We start from the raw sequence: 12,975 nt of genomic DNA on the forward strand, positions 1-12,975 counted from the left end.
AGCAAATGACATCAATCAGGACAGATTTATAATTTTTGTTCATTGTCTTAGTAAAGCTGAAATATGTTTCCATTTTTAAAAAATTTATTTGCGGCGGAATTTTGCTCTTTCGCCCAGGCTAGAGTGAAGTGGTGCAATCTTGGCTCACTGCAACCTCCGCCCCATGGGTTCAAGTGATTCTCCCACTTCAGCCTCCTGAGTAGCTGGGATTACAGGCACGTACCACCACACTCAGCTAATTTTTGTATTTTTAGCAGAGGCAGGGTTTCCCATGTTGGCCAGGCTGGTTTCGAATAGCTGACCCCAAGTGATGCACCCGCCTTGGCCTCCCAAAGTACTGTAATTACAGGCTCGAGCCACTGCACCAGGCCAGAAGTTTCAGTTTAATGAATAACATTTGTATAAGGGCAATAAATAGTTTAACAGTAAATCACATACTACATCAATTACAAAAAAATTGGGAAAAGTATTCAAAGATTGGTATGGGGTTTCACTTGCCGTATTATAGTTTAATCAAAACCATAGGTTGGCTAGAAATACAAGGGTTCAGCAAAAATTACTGAAAGTATTCTATGAGAATTAGTCACCTATATGAAATTCATAGTAAGAAGTATCATATTTTTTATAATTTATAAATTATATGCTACACATCTTTTATATCAGTACAGTTTATAATAACCTAATGTGTTATGTATTTTTTCAAGAGACAGTTCTTAAATATTTACCAGCACACACTCATTGTCACCAATACAGTGTTGGTTGAGTCAACTTTATTTTCACTTTCATTCCACTCTACATTGTGGATTGTTTGAGTTTGGATTGCATGAGCTCCTCTGCTTGGTTTCTTTTCTTTTGGGTTTTATTATCATTATTTTTTGCATCCTTGAACTCAAAATCCAATATCATTAGCTACTATATATTTTAACAGTTTTATTGAGATTTAACTCACATATTATAAAATATATAAAGTGTATAATTCAATATTTGTAGTATGTTCAGAGGGTTGCACAACCACTATCATCTAATTGTAGAACATTTTGTCCTTCCTAAAAGATACTTTGTAGCTATTAACAGCCAGTCCTTATTTTTTCCTCCTCCTCAGTCCTAAACAAGCAATAAACTACTTTCATTATTTTTATTTTATTTTATTTTGATACTTTCTCACTCTGTTGCCAAGGCCAAAATGCAGGGGCACAATCACGACTCACTGTAGCCTCAACCTCATGGGCTCAAATAATCCTACAACCTCAGCCTCCTGAACAACTGGGACTACAGGCATATGTCACCATGCCCAACTAATTTATCTATATTGTGAAGAGATGAGGGTCTCACTATGTCTCGAACTCTTGGTCTCAAGAGATCCACCTTCCACAGCCTCCCAAAGCAGTGTGATTACAGGCATGAGCCACTGCACTTGGTCCTATTTCTATATATATAAATTTACCTATTTTCTACGTTTCATATAAATTGAATCATACAATAAGTGCTTTTATGTCTTTCATGGAACTTAATGTCTTCAAGGTTATCCATGGATGAATCAATACTTCATCTCTTTTTATGGTAGAAAGATATTTCTTTGTATGTTTATGCCACATTTTGCTTATTCATTTTTCAGTTCAGTGACATTTGAGTTCCGACTTTTTAGATATTACCAATATGCTATTAATATTGATGTACAGTATATTTTATGTGAACTTATGTTATCATTCCTCTTGAATGTGTGTATGTGTGTGTGTGTGTGTGTGTGTGTGTGTGTGTGTGTGTATATATATGTCATATATACATGATGTTGGCTTACCAAGTCGTCTGGTAAGTCTATGTTTAACTTTTTGTTACTGCCAATCTGTTTTCGAAGCAACTGCATTATTTTGCATTCTCACCAGCAATGTATGAGGATTCCAATTTTTCCAGATCCTTGCCAATACTTGTTATTTTTGAATATAGCAATCCTAGTGTGTGTGAAGTAGTGTTTCAGTGTGATTTTGATTTGCATTTCTCTAATCATGTATTATATTGAACATCTTTCCTTGTGCTTGTTTATCATTTGAACATCTTCTTTGGAGAAATGACTGTTCAAATATTTTGGCAGCTTTTAAATTGGGTTATTTGACTTTCTAGTATTGAGTTTTGTTTCATGTATTATGGATGTAAGTCCTTTATTAGATATATGATTTTCAATTATTTTCTCCCATTTGTATGAGATGTCATTTCACTTTTTGATGGTATTATTTGCATCATAAACATTTTAAGTTTTTATATAGTTCAATTTATATTTTGTTCTTGTATTGCTTTTAATTTTAGTGGCTATAACTATGAGGACTTCGCCTTACCCAAGGTCACAAACATTTGCTTTAAGTAACCTTGTACAAATTTTGAGTTTTGACTCTTGCATTTACATTGGTCATTTATTTTGATTTAATTTGTATGTATGGGTTGAGGTAGGGACCTGACTATTCCTTCACATGTGGGTATATAGTTGTCCTGGCATTATTTGTTAAATTCTTTTCCTACTGCATTGTTTTGTCATGTCTTTTAAGATGAATTGAATAAATGTAAGGCTTTATTTCTGAAATTTCAGTTTTATTCCACTGATCCATATATCAATTCACATGTCAATACCATACTATCTAATAAAGACTTTAGTGTAGTAAGCTTTGAAATTAAGAAGTGTGTGAACGGCCGGGCGCGGTGGCTCAAGCCTGTAATCCCAGCACTTTGGGAGGCCGAGGCGGGTGGATCACCAGGTCAAGAGATCGAGACCATCCCGGTCAACATAGTGAAACCCCGTCTCTACTAAAAATACAAAAAAAATTAGCTGGGCATGGTAGCACGTGCCTGTAATCCCAGCTACTCAGGAGGCTGAGACAGGAGAATTGCCTGAACTCAGGAGGCGGAGGTTGCGGTGAGCCGAGATCGCACCATTGCACTCCAGCCTGGGTAACAAGAGCGAAACTCCGTCTCAAAAAAAAAAAAAAAAAAAAAAAAAAAAAAAAAAAAGTGTGTGAACTCCAAATTTCTTCTTTTTAAAGACTATTTTGGCTAATCTTGTTTTCTTGAATTTACGTGTACATTTTAAGGCCAACTCTTCAATTTTCATGAAAAGCTATTAGGAATTTTGGTAGTGATTGCATTGATCCTGCAAAATAATGTCTGAATTATTGCCACCTTAACAATATTGTCTTCTGGTCTATAAGCATAAGGTGTATTTCAGTTTATTTCGTTCATTTTAATTTTTTTCAGCAATGTTTTATAATGTTCAGTGTATAGCTCTTACACTTTTTTAAACTTTATATCTAAATTTATTCCTAAATATTTCAGTTTTGAAACTCTTGTAAAAGAAATTATTTTTCCTGCTTCATTTTCAGATTTTTTATTGCTAATTAAAAAATGTAATTGATTTTTAATACTGACTTGAAGTCATTTATTGGTTCTAAAGTTTTTTAGTGGATTCCTTAGAATTTTCTATATATGTGATTATATCATTTGCAAGTGACACACAAAGCATCTATAAAGATAGTTTTACTTCTTTCTTTCCAATTTGGGTATGCTTTCTTTCTTTTCCCTGATTAATTTCCCTGGCTAGATTCACCAGTATGATGTTAAATAGATGAGGCTAGAGCAGACATCTTTGGTTGGCTTCTATTTTAGGAGGAAAGCATTCAGTCTCTCGCAGTTAAATAAGATGTTAGTTACAGGAGGTTTTTGTAGATGTCCTTTATGAAGTCGACGAAATTCCTTTCTATTCTTAATTTACTTAGAATTTTTATCAAGAAAGTACATTGGTTTTTGTCAAATGATTTTTTCCTGCATCTACTGAGATAATCATGTATTTTTGTCTTTTATTGTATTAATATGATATGTTAAATTAATTCATTTCATTGTGTTAAACTAATCTTGCATTCCTGGAATAATTCTACTTGATTGTGGTATATGATAAATTTGTAAATGTGGTTGGATTTGGTTTGCTAGTATTTTGTTGAGGTTTTTTTGTATTGATATTCATAAAATATATTATTCTATATATCTGTGATATATTTGGTTTTGGTATCAAGATAATGCTGGCCTCATTGGATAATTTGGGAAGTGTTTTCTCACATTGCTTTATAAGAGTTTATGATGAGTTCCATTGATTCTTTGAATGTTTGGTCTAGTGAAGCCATCTGGACCTGGGCTTTTTCTGTGTGTGAAAGCTGTTTTAATTACCAATTTTGTCTTCTTACTTGTGATAGGCCTATAAAAATATTTTTATTTTTGTCAGCCAATATCAGTAATTTAAGTCTTTTTATGAATTGTTAATTTTATATTATTAATTCTAATTTGTTAATATCACTTGTTTATTTTTTTGTGATTTTTTAATTTTAATTTTTGTAAGGTCACTAATGTTCTTTCTTTTATTCCTAATTTTAGTAATTTGAGTCTTTGCTCTTATTATATTGTATGTAAGTAGAGCTTAAACTTTGTCATTTAAAAAGTTGTTTTCAAAGACTGCTTTCTGGTTTTGCTGATTTTGTCCATTGTTTCCTACTCTCATTTGTTTCTCCTCATTTTTTACATATTCTCTCCCTTCTACTTGATTTTAGTTTAATCTTTTTCTGGTTACTGGGTAATTGTACTAGTGGATAGAATCAGAATTTGAGTTTTCAGCTTAGGAAAGGTGGGTTATTCTCTCAGGATTTAGGGGATAGGTCAGGAAGAGGCATATGAAATTATGTTTTTAGCTGTTTGGCCTAACATGTGATTTCCTATATATAGTTGTTTGAATATGTTGCTTTAGCCACCACTACTTACAAGGACTACTGTATGTTAGAAAAATAAATAAAAAACAAAACTAACAAAAAGCACCAAGGGACTTAATTTTGGTTTTGCAGTGAGCTCAATCTGCTGGGGTTGCTGTTCAAATAAACTCTTGCTATTTCATTGCACAATGATTTTTCTCAGATTAATCACCCTCTTGTGCTGTATACTGGTGTTAATGGTTATGTTACGTTACTTCAAATTATGTCACAGAGTCTAAATAAGAAGTGTGGGTGTATGTGTGTGTATGTTTGTGTGTGTTTGCAAGCAGGAAGCCCTTTCATGTTTCAGCCATGTAAGATTAATTATTATCTCATTCCAAACTTATTTCTTACTCCTATTATCCACAAAAACTCTTTGTCCTTTGCTGTACTTCCCAGCAAAATGGCTTTTGGCCTGCTCCACTCCAACCTATGTCAAATTATATTTTTTCCTGGAATCTATTTCAACAGTAGGTGATATTTTCTCTGAATTCCTACAGTGTTTTGCATATTTTTTATCATGGTCCTCAAAATGACAAGAGCTACTATTTACTGAGTGTTCATTATATGACAAATAGTGGATTCCATCCTTTAAATGTATCATTTCATTTAATTCTTACACTTCTGTGAGGTGGGCTCTGTATTTTACAGGAGAGAAAAACTGAAATTTAGAGAAGTTAAAGTGATTTGCACAAAATATGCTGCTTCCAAGTAGAAGATCTAAATTTCACATAGATAATTTCTAGAGCTCATATTTTTAATCTTTACCACTTGTTGTTCTTTAGACCAATGCCGATAGCATAATAAATGTGTTTTCTTTCCTAGGATATCCAATAACCTAGGATAACTCTGTGTTATTTCTTTCATTTCTCAAATTACAACTTCTAGGGCCCAGCAACTCAATATTGTTTGGATGAATTAATAAATATCTAGAATTAAATTATCACAATAAAAATGTACCAGGCGTTAAAATTTATTTTAAAATAATTTAAGAAAGTTGTACTGATGGCTACAAATAAGTCATTGTAAAAACTTAAAAGATGAAATTTATGGGTAAGAATGATTTATTCAATATTAACTATGACAAATATCTTCTGTTTCTTCAAGTTCTGTAGGTAAGTAATGCATAAAATAGTAAAATATTCATTCATGAATTTTTGAAGTTTCCTATCTACACAATTCGGTTGAGGTTATCAAAACATGTTTTTAATCAACTTTATGTATTAAATGCAAATTAGTTTATTAATCTCGTGGGATTTTGTTGTTGTTTTGTTTCCAGGATGGCGTAGGGGTAGATGAGAAGCTGTCTTTACGACGGGTAGCTGTGGTTGAAGATTTCTTTGACATTATTTATTCGATGCATGTGGAAACGGGGCCAAATGGAGAACAAATTCGAAAACATGCTGGACAAAAGAGAACTTACAAAGCAGTAAGTTAAAAAACAAAAAAAAAGAACATGCATTTTGAAATTCGATATTATGTATCCTTGTTAAAATGGGTTTGATAATTATAAATATTCTATCCTCAACATAAATTAGATCGTATGATGGTCATGTGCAACACTTAAACGATAAGTATTTTGGCTGTGCGTTCTCTAGTCTATTTCATAGTTTATAGCTGTCTCTAGACTAATTTTCATATTGTTACCTTTAAATACGTATAATATGTGGTAGTCCCAGTCAAATGCTCACAAATGGAAAGATGTATTTGTATTATATATTCAGTGTGTCATAGCATGTGAATTATGCACTGGAACCATAAGAACTTTAAGACTACCACAACTGTCAACATTTATCTATGTTTAAGTATTTTCTAGTTCATAATAATAATAAAAGAATAAGAACATTTTATGTACTTTTCTTATGTCATCTTATATTCAATGTATTTGTCCTGAAGGGTATGTATTTCTTAATTTCTAAGATAAGCTATTAAAAGATATGTGCTATTTTAATAGATTGAATGCCCTTGAAAGTTTAAAAATGGAAGTACATGATGTATTTGTCATACATTTTTGTAAAAAGCAGATTTAAGTAACTGTTAGATATTGAAATATATATTGTCAAAATGAAGTAATGTATTATTTCTAAAATTTCTAATTATACCTACAGTTTGATCTAGACACTTTAATCTAGGTTTTTATTTAATTAAAAACGTTATAAAATAATATTACTATAGATATGTCATCCTATCTAGGAAAATCGAATAGTAAATTGTTCTTCTCCTATATGAACAAACTGTATATCCGAATTAATTTGTCAGCAATGAGAATAATATCCTTTTTGAGAATTCTTACTGAATTTTGCTTTTGGCTACCTTTATATTAACTGTTTTCAGCTATATTGATATACAATATCAGTCTGGATCCATTTTTTTTTCAGATACAGAAAAATGTGTGAAATGCTCAAAGTTTCAAATACAGGTACATATGTTTGAAAATTAGCTACTGAGCATAAGAAATAGCTTCTTTTTCATAACTATTTTTTGCTATATTGCCAGGGTCATATTGAATCTTTGTAGTTGCATAATAACCCCTAATACATGTATTTATCCCTCCTTCTCTATGGTTTTGTTTCTTGGCTGTTTCCAAATTGCATGGTTTGTGGGCAGGCACTATTGTAAGTTTCCTTACATAATTCTGCCACATAAACTTTCTTTTGACTTACACATTCCAGGAGACATTCTTATTATGACTAATGATAATGACCTAGCTTCTTGAGATATTTTTATATAAACTAACATTACTGAATATACTCATTTTGCCTGTCTCCTAAACCAGGATTATTCCTCTGGACAGTAACAGGAAAAAAAGAAATGTATGTTGATCTACTAATATCACTAACTGTGTAATCTTATAATAATGTATTTTCATGAAATAGCTACCTGAACTTGATAGGACTTTACAGAAGGACTTTGCTAGGGATGCATAATTTCAATTGTATTAAATGAACAAAAACAAAAACCAAAGCAACAAGCAAATGTCAAGTGATTTCACTGACAATAGTAGTGTGGCAGCCAAATCTGTTTAGGTGCCAAAAGCAATTTAAAATGATTTAATTTTTAAAATGCATTTATTATAGACCTTTAATCAAAATACAGAATGAGTCAATGATTTAAATCCAAATCACTCGCCCCATGTTTTGTTAAATAAAGTGTAGAAAATCTGATCCATTGCCATTATGCATGCTAAAAACTTGCAATAAATTGGTAAACATGTTTCCAGTATACATAATTTTGAATTAAAATTAGGAAGACATTTTCTACATTTTGGGGTAGGGATACCAACTTTGAAAGTATACACAGAATCTGAAACCTCATCTAATCCCTCTTGAGAATGTCCTATTGATTATCCTCTCCTTTCCCAAGTTTTTTTAATTTCCATATCTAAAGTGTTGTCACCTTTTCCTAATACCATGAAGGTTCTTTGTGGCCTAAACTTTTTTCCTTTGCTCTCTCTCAATTGAATTTTAATTGGGAAACATTTCCTTTTTATGCTATAATCATTTATTGTAGGAAAGAAACAAAATACAGAACTGCTTGCAATGCCAGTGAAACTGTGCATATGACTCTACAATGAATTTAAGTCTAATGCTAAAATTTGATGTTAAGTGTTCAATTAATGGGGCATAAAGCTAAAATGTAATTTGAAATAGAATGGTTTAGTGCTATTAAGGCCATAGACTATTGGGCCGACTTCAATTCTTAATACTAATGCTGAATTTGGCTAGACATAGGTAGGATTAGCTAGATGCCTATTGCAATTATACTGGTTCCCATTAAGTTTAAGATTTCTTTCTAATTCTTAAACATTAGCTTAAAGAGCATGCATGATGATTATGTTTATTGACCTTCTTTTTCTCCTTTTAACTACATGGCCAAGAAACCATACTTATACAACTAATCATTAAAGTGTTTCATATTGTCTTAACAATATTATCAATAGATCTAGTCGTCATTTTATTTACTTTGCCTTTTTGCAAATCTTTCTATGTTTTCACTCTGCAGGAAATGGTGGTCCTTTAATATTGGATTAACTTTTGAATGCATTTGGTTTTTCTATATGCAGTATATCATTCCTTGAAATATCTAGGCATTTATACAACTTAAACTTTATTGCAATCTGATTTGACTTTAGATAAAATTGGAGGATATGTATTTTATTACTCATGAGCTCTTGAAAATCCACACAAAATGACACATTTTAGGAATATGTAAAGGCTATCATCATTATTTTTTCAATCATTATTGAATTATGATATCTGTTAGGTCTTTTTACTGCATTTGTATTTGTGTACATTAGTTACTGTTACTGGTACATTGTATGTGTTTCTTTCAACATATTTGTCTGTAGTCAACTCTTTGTTATCTACATGAACAAAATGGAGAAGAAGTATGGACTATTCAATATTACTCATGTTTGAACTTAAAATATGTCCTTTTCCTAAAAATTGAATGCAGTTGTGGTTAGCAATTTGGAAAGTCACTTCAAAATTAATGTTGTGACATTATAAAAATAACTTTGGATTGTGTTTTGTCTTTCAGTGTTTAACTCTTCTCAAATTCTGCCAAAACTTTACCTTCCATGAATACATCACTGTTTTCTGGTTTTATTTTATCAATTTTATTATATCACAGGGTAAGCGAGTTCAGACACATTTCTTAAATTAGGGTCTAATCAAGGGGTTAAGTTTCAAAACTCTTTCTTGCTACGTGTAAAATAAGATTAACTGGTGGAAATCCAAGAACTAAGAGGGAAAGTCAGTGTTATCAATACAGAAAACAGTCTGCATATATCTGTGTACACACACATATACACACACAACTCATAGTGTGATGTTGTAAACTTACATGTATTACTCATATATATAAAACTGCCAATAATTACATTCAAGTCAGGAGTGGAGAACATATGCTATAGCTAAAAGGAAATAGGCTGGAAGCCAGACAAACGCAGTTTCAAATTTCAAATCTAACACTCATTTTGTATCTGTACCACTTTTGGCAAATTATTTACTCTTTTTCTTTATATGGTGGATAATGATATACATTGTGTGCTAAAACGAATGAGTTACTATGTGTAAAGTGCTCGGCATATAGTAAACTTGTGAATGGTGTTATTTCTCTCATTCTTTATCCAGTCACTATTCATGTTCCATGTAGAAGGACAGGCAGCAAAATTAACATAGCTCTATCATTTACTCTAATTATAATTATGGATCTAATTTCCTATTCCCTCTCTGATGCCTCTGTGTTGGTAGATAGCAACAGTAATAATTTTTCATGCATGCTTTTTTTGGTGCATCCTGTAGATGTCACTATCCCTGGAAGTTCAACATTTGGGTTTATTTTATTTTATTTTATTTTATTTTATTTTATTGCATTTTAGGTTTGGGGGTACATGTGAAGAACATGCAAGATTGGGGTCAGTTGGGGGAAATGGGGGAGGGACACCATATGGGTTTAAAGAAAGCATGAGGAAAGGCCAGAGCTCCTGTGTTTAGGAGCTCTTCTGCCAGATGAAATTCGTGAGAGTTCCAGTTATTTCATTTGCTTTTCCCAAGATTAAATATGTTAAACTATTTCAAATTAATTTTCTGGAAAAAAATAAAATTGGATCTTTTTTAAAAAACAGTATTTTAATATGAATGGAACATTCCTTTCTAGAGTGTAGAACAGTAACATATTCATGTAGAATCTCTATAGCCCTACTCTAAAGATTAACAAAGAAAATCTTTATTCTATCACATCTAGGACACTTAACCTTAAAACTCTAGTTAGCATTATTATTATTATTTTTTGCCTAGTTCTTTCTATAAATACCTATTGGCTCACTGTCTTTATTACTAACTAGAATATTCTAACTTGTACCAGTTTCTGCTAGTTTGTTATGTAAAAATTCCCAGAATTTTTGTCAACTTATAATGAGACCAGTGAACCAAATTTGCAGCCATTATGTTGTGGAAAAATAGCACTGGAGTAAAATTCAAGAGGTCTGAGCTATTCATTTAACCTCTTTGTGCATAAGCCACAGTTCGCTCACATATATGATATAATTCTATAAGACGGGTTTGTAGAGTGTGCAGATTTTAACAGTGTTGAAATAGGGATTTATCTACATGCTTTTGTATATTTTCCTTCTGTGTCATAGTGCCTCAAGTTTTACAATTAGAACTCAATCTATTTGGGTTAAACCATTGACCCCTGTATCTTTATATAAAATCTAAATAGTATTATGCAAGAGAATTTAGAAAATTAATTAAGCTTCTAGGAGTCATTAATACTGTATATGATCATTTAACATACTTGTTTCTGTCTCTCATCTCTAGCTGAATTTAAATCAAGCCAAGAGTGAGATAGAAAATGTGAGTCATTGGCATAGAGTAATCTATTGACTTCCCAATTAGCATAGGACCTTCCTGTTTTCTCTCTCTCTCTCTCTCTCTCTCTGTGTGTGTGTGTGTGTGTGTGTGTGTGTGTGTGTGACAGAGTTGTGCTCTTGTTCCACAGGCTGGAGAACAATGGTGTGATATCATCTCACTGCAACCTCTGCCTCCAGGGTTCAAGTGATTCTCCTGCCTCAGCCTCCCAAATTGCTTGAATTACAGGCATGCACCACCATGCCTGGCTAATTTTATGTATTTTTAGTAGAGACAAGATTTCATGATGTTGATCAGGCTGGTCTCGAACTCCTTACCTTAGGTGATCCATCCACCTTGGCCTCCCAAAGTGCTGTGATTACAGGCATGAGCCATTGCACCTGATCCCTGTGTGGCATCATACCTAATAGTCTTTAGTATGTGTTTGAAGGTTAAAAATTAAGAACTGTTTCATAAAGATGAGGAATAAGTCTCAGAAAACTCCATAGAAAAATATTTATTTTCAAAAAAAGGGAACTATATCTATTCAAAATATTTAAAAAGGTTAGAGTACATTTTGAAATACATGAATATTATTACATAAAAAACTCTGGGAATTAAATACATTTCTAAAAAAAAAAAGACGATCTAGGCATGCTTGACTCATATAATATAAAAATACTGTGTGTTTGAGTCTCTTTCACTTTTTTTTACTGTTGTGAATTTTTCCCTGTCTTGCCACAGATCTTAGTGCAAGTATAGGTTGTCTTTGAAGCAAAGGGATGAAGAAAATCTCTATCAGGCTTAGAACTTAATTTTATGTCTCTAAGCCAGCTTCTTTAATGTAGAAAGAAAATTAAGGAAAAAGAATACCACAAACAAATATAGGTTTCTGACTATTTTATGCAGATGCATTGTTTTTTCCCCATTTTATTATACAAACTAGAGCACCTTAAATAAACTACTGCTCTGATGTCTAACAGAGACAGAAAAAAAATTAAAATGAACTATTGCGAATTCAAATTTTTGGTAGACTTTGTGTACCAAATAGTTCATTTTAAACTATTATTGAACTCATTAATAATTGACACTGTTATTCAATAAATCTGGGATCCAGAATCATATTTTATAGCCAGTTTACCTTAGACAGTTTATAGATATAAAACAGCACTCAAACATAGATTTTTTACAATAATTTTGTTAGGTTATTTTGCTTCTATACATAGGTATAAAATATCTAGATATATCTGTATAGCTATAGACAGATCTATTTCTTCTATATTTATATCTATATAGATATATATATCCATCTATCTCTCTATATATACATATGTATCACATATATCTATGTAGATATATATCTATATTTATATCTATAACATAGACATATATCTATATAGATATCTATATATGTATATAGATATATGTAGATACAAATATACAAAGACATAGATCTAGCTATATATATCTCCTTACATATTTAGAAAGAGAACGATATACATATATATATATATATACACATAGAACTCCATAGAAAAATATTTATTTTCCAAAAAAGGAAACTATATTCAAAATATTTTAAAAGGTTAGAGTATATTTTGAAATAAATATTATTACATGAAAAACTCTGGGAATTAAATACATTTCTAAAAAAAAGACAATCTAGGCATGCTTCACTCATAGAACATAAAAATACTGTGTATATATGTATATATACATATACGTGTGTGTGTGTGTATATATATATATATATATATATATATATATATATATAGAGAGAGAGAGAGAGAGAGAGAGAGATTTACATAGGTGCTTCCTATTTGCTTTTCAGGGAAATCTTTGCTGTT

At 31.5% G+C, this 12,975-nt stretch overlaps 1 protein-coding gene across 9 annotated transcripts in view; it reads left to right on the forward strand.

Annotated features, from left to right (window-relative positions):
- The window catches only part of NOL4 (nucleolar protein 4), a 356,765-nt gene that overhangs the window by 72,425 nt on the left and 271,365 nt on the right, over positions 1 to 12,975 (forward strand). For 5 of the 9 annotated variants that reach the window (XM_003924743.4, XM_003924745.3, XM_074383627.1 and 2 more), the window contains exon 2: positions 6,055 to 6,204. In XM_003924743.4, coding sequence (XP_003924792.1) covers positions 6,055 to 6,204 — 150 coding nt within the window. Of the gene's footprint in view, positions 1 to 6,054; positions 6,205 to 7,131; positions 7,195 to 12,975 lie in introns of all 9 variants that reach the window. The other 4 variants (XM_074383629.1, XM_039463837.2, XM_010335459.3 and 1 more) reach the window with 2 other exon arrangements.

This window comes from Saimiri boliviensis, chromosome 13 (genome assembly GCF_048565385.1).
Source record: "Saimiri boliviensis isolate mSaiBol1 chromosome 13, mSaiBol1.pri, whole genome shotgun sequence".
Taxonomy (NCBI): Eukaryota; Metazoa; Chordata; class Mammalia; order Primates; family Cebidae; genus Saimiri; species Saimiri boliviensis.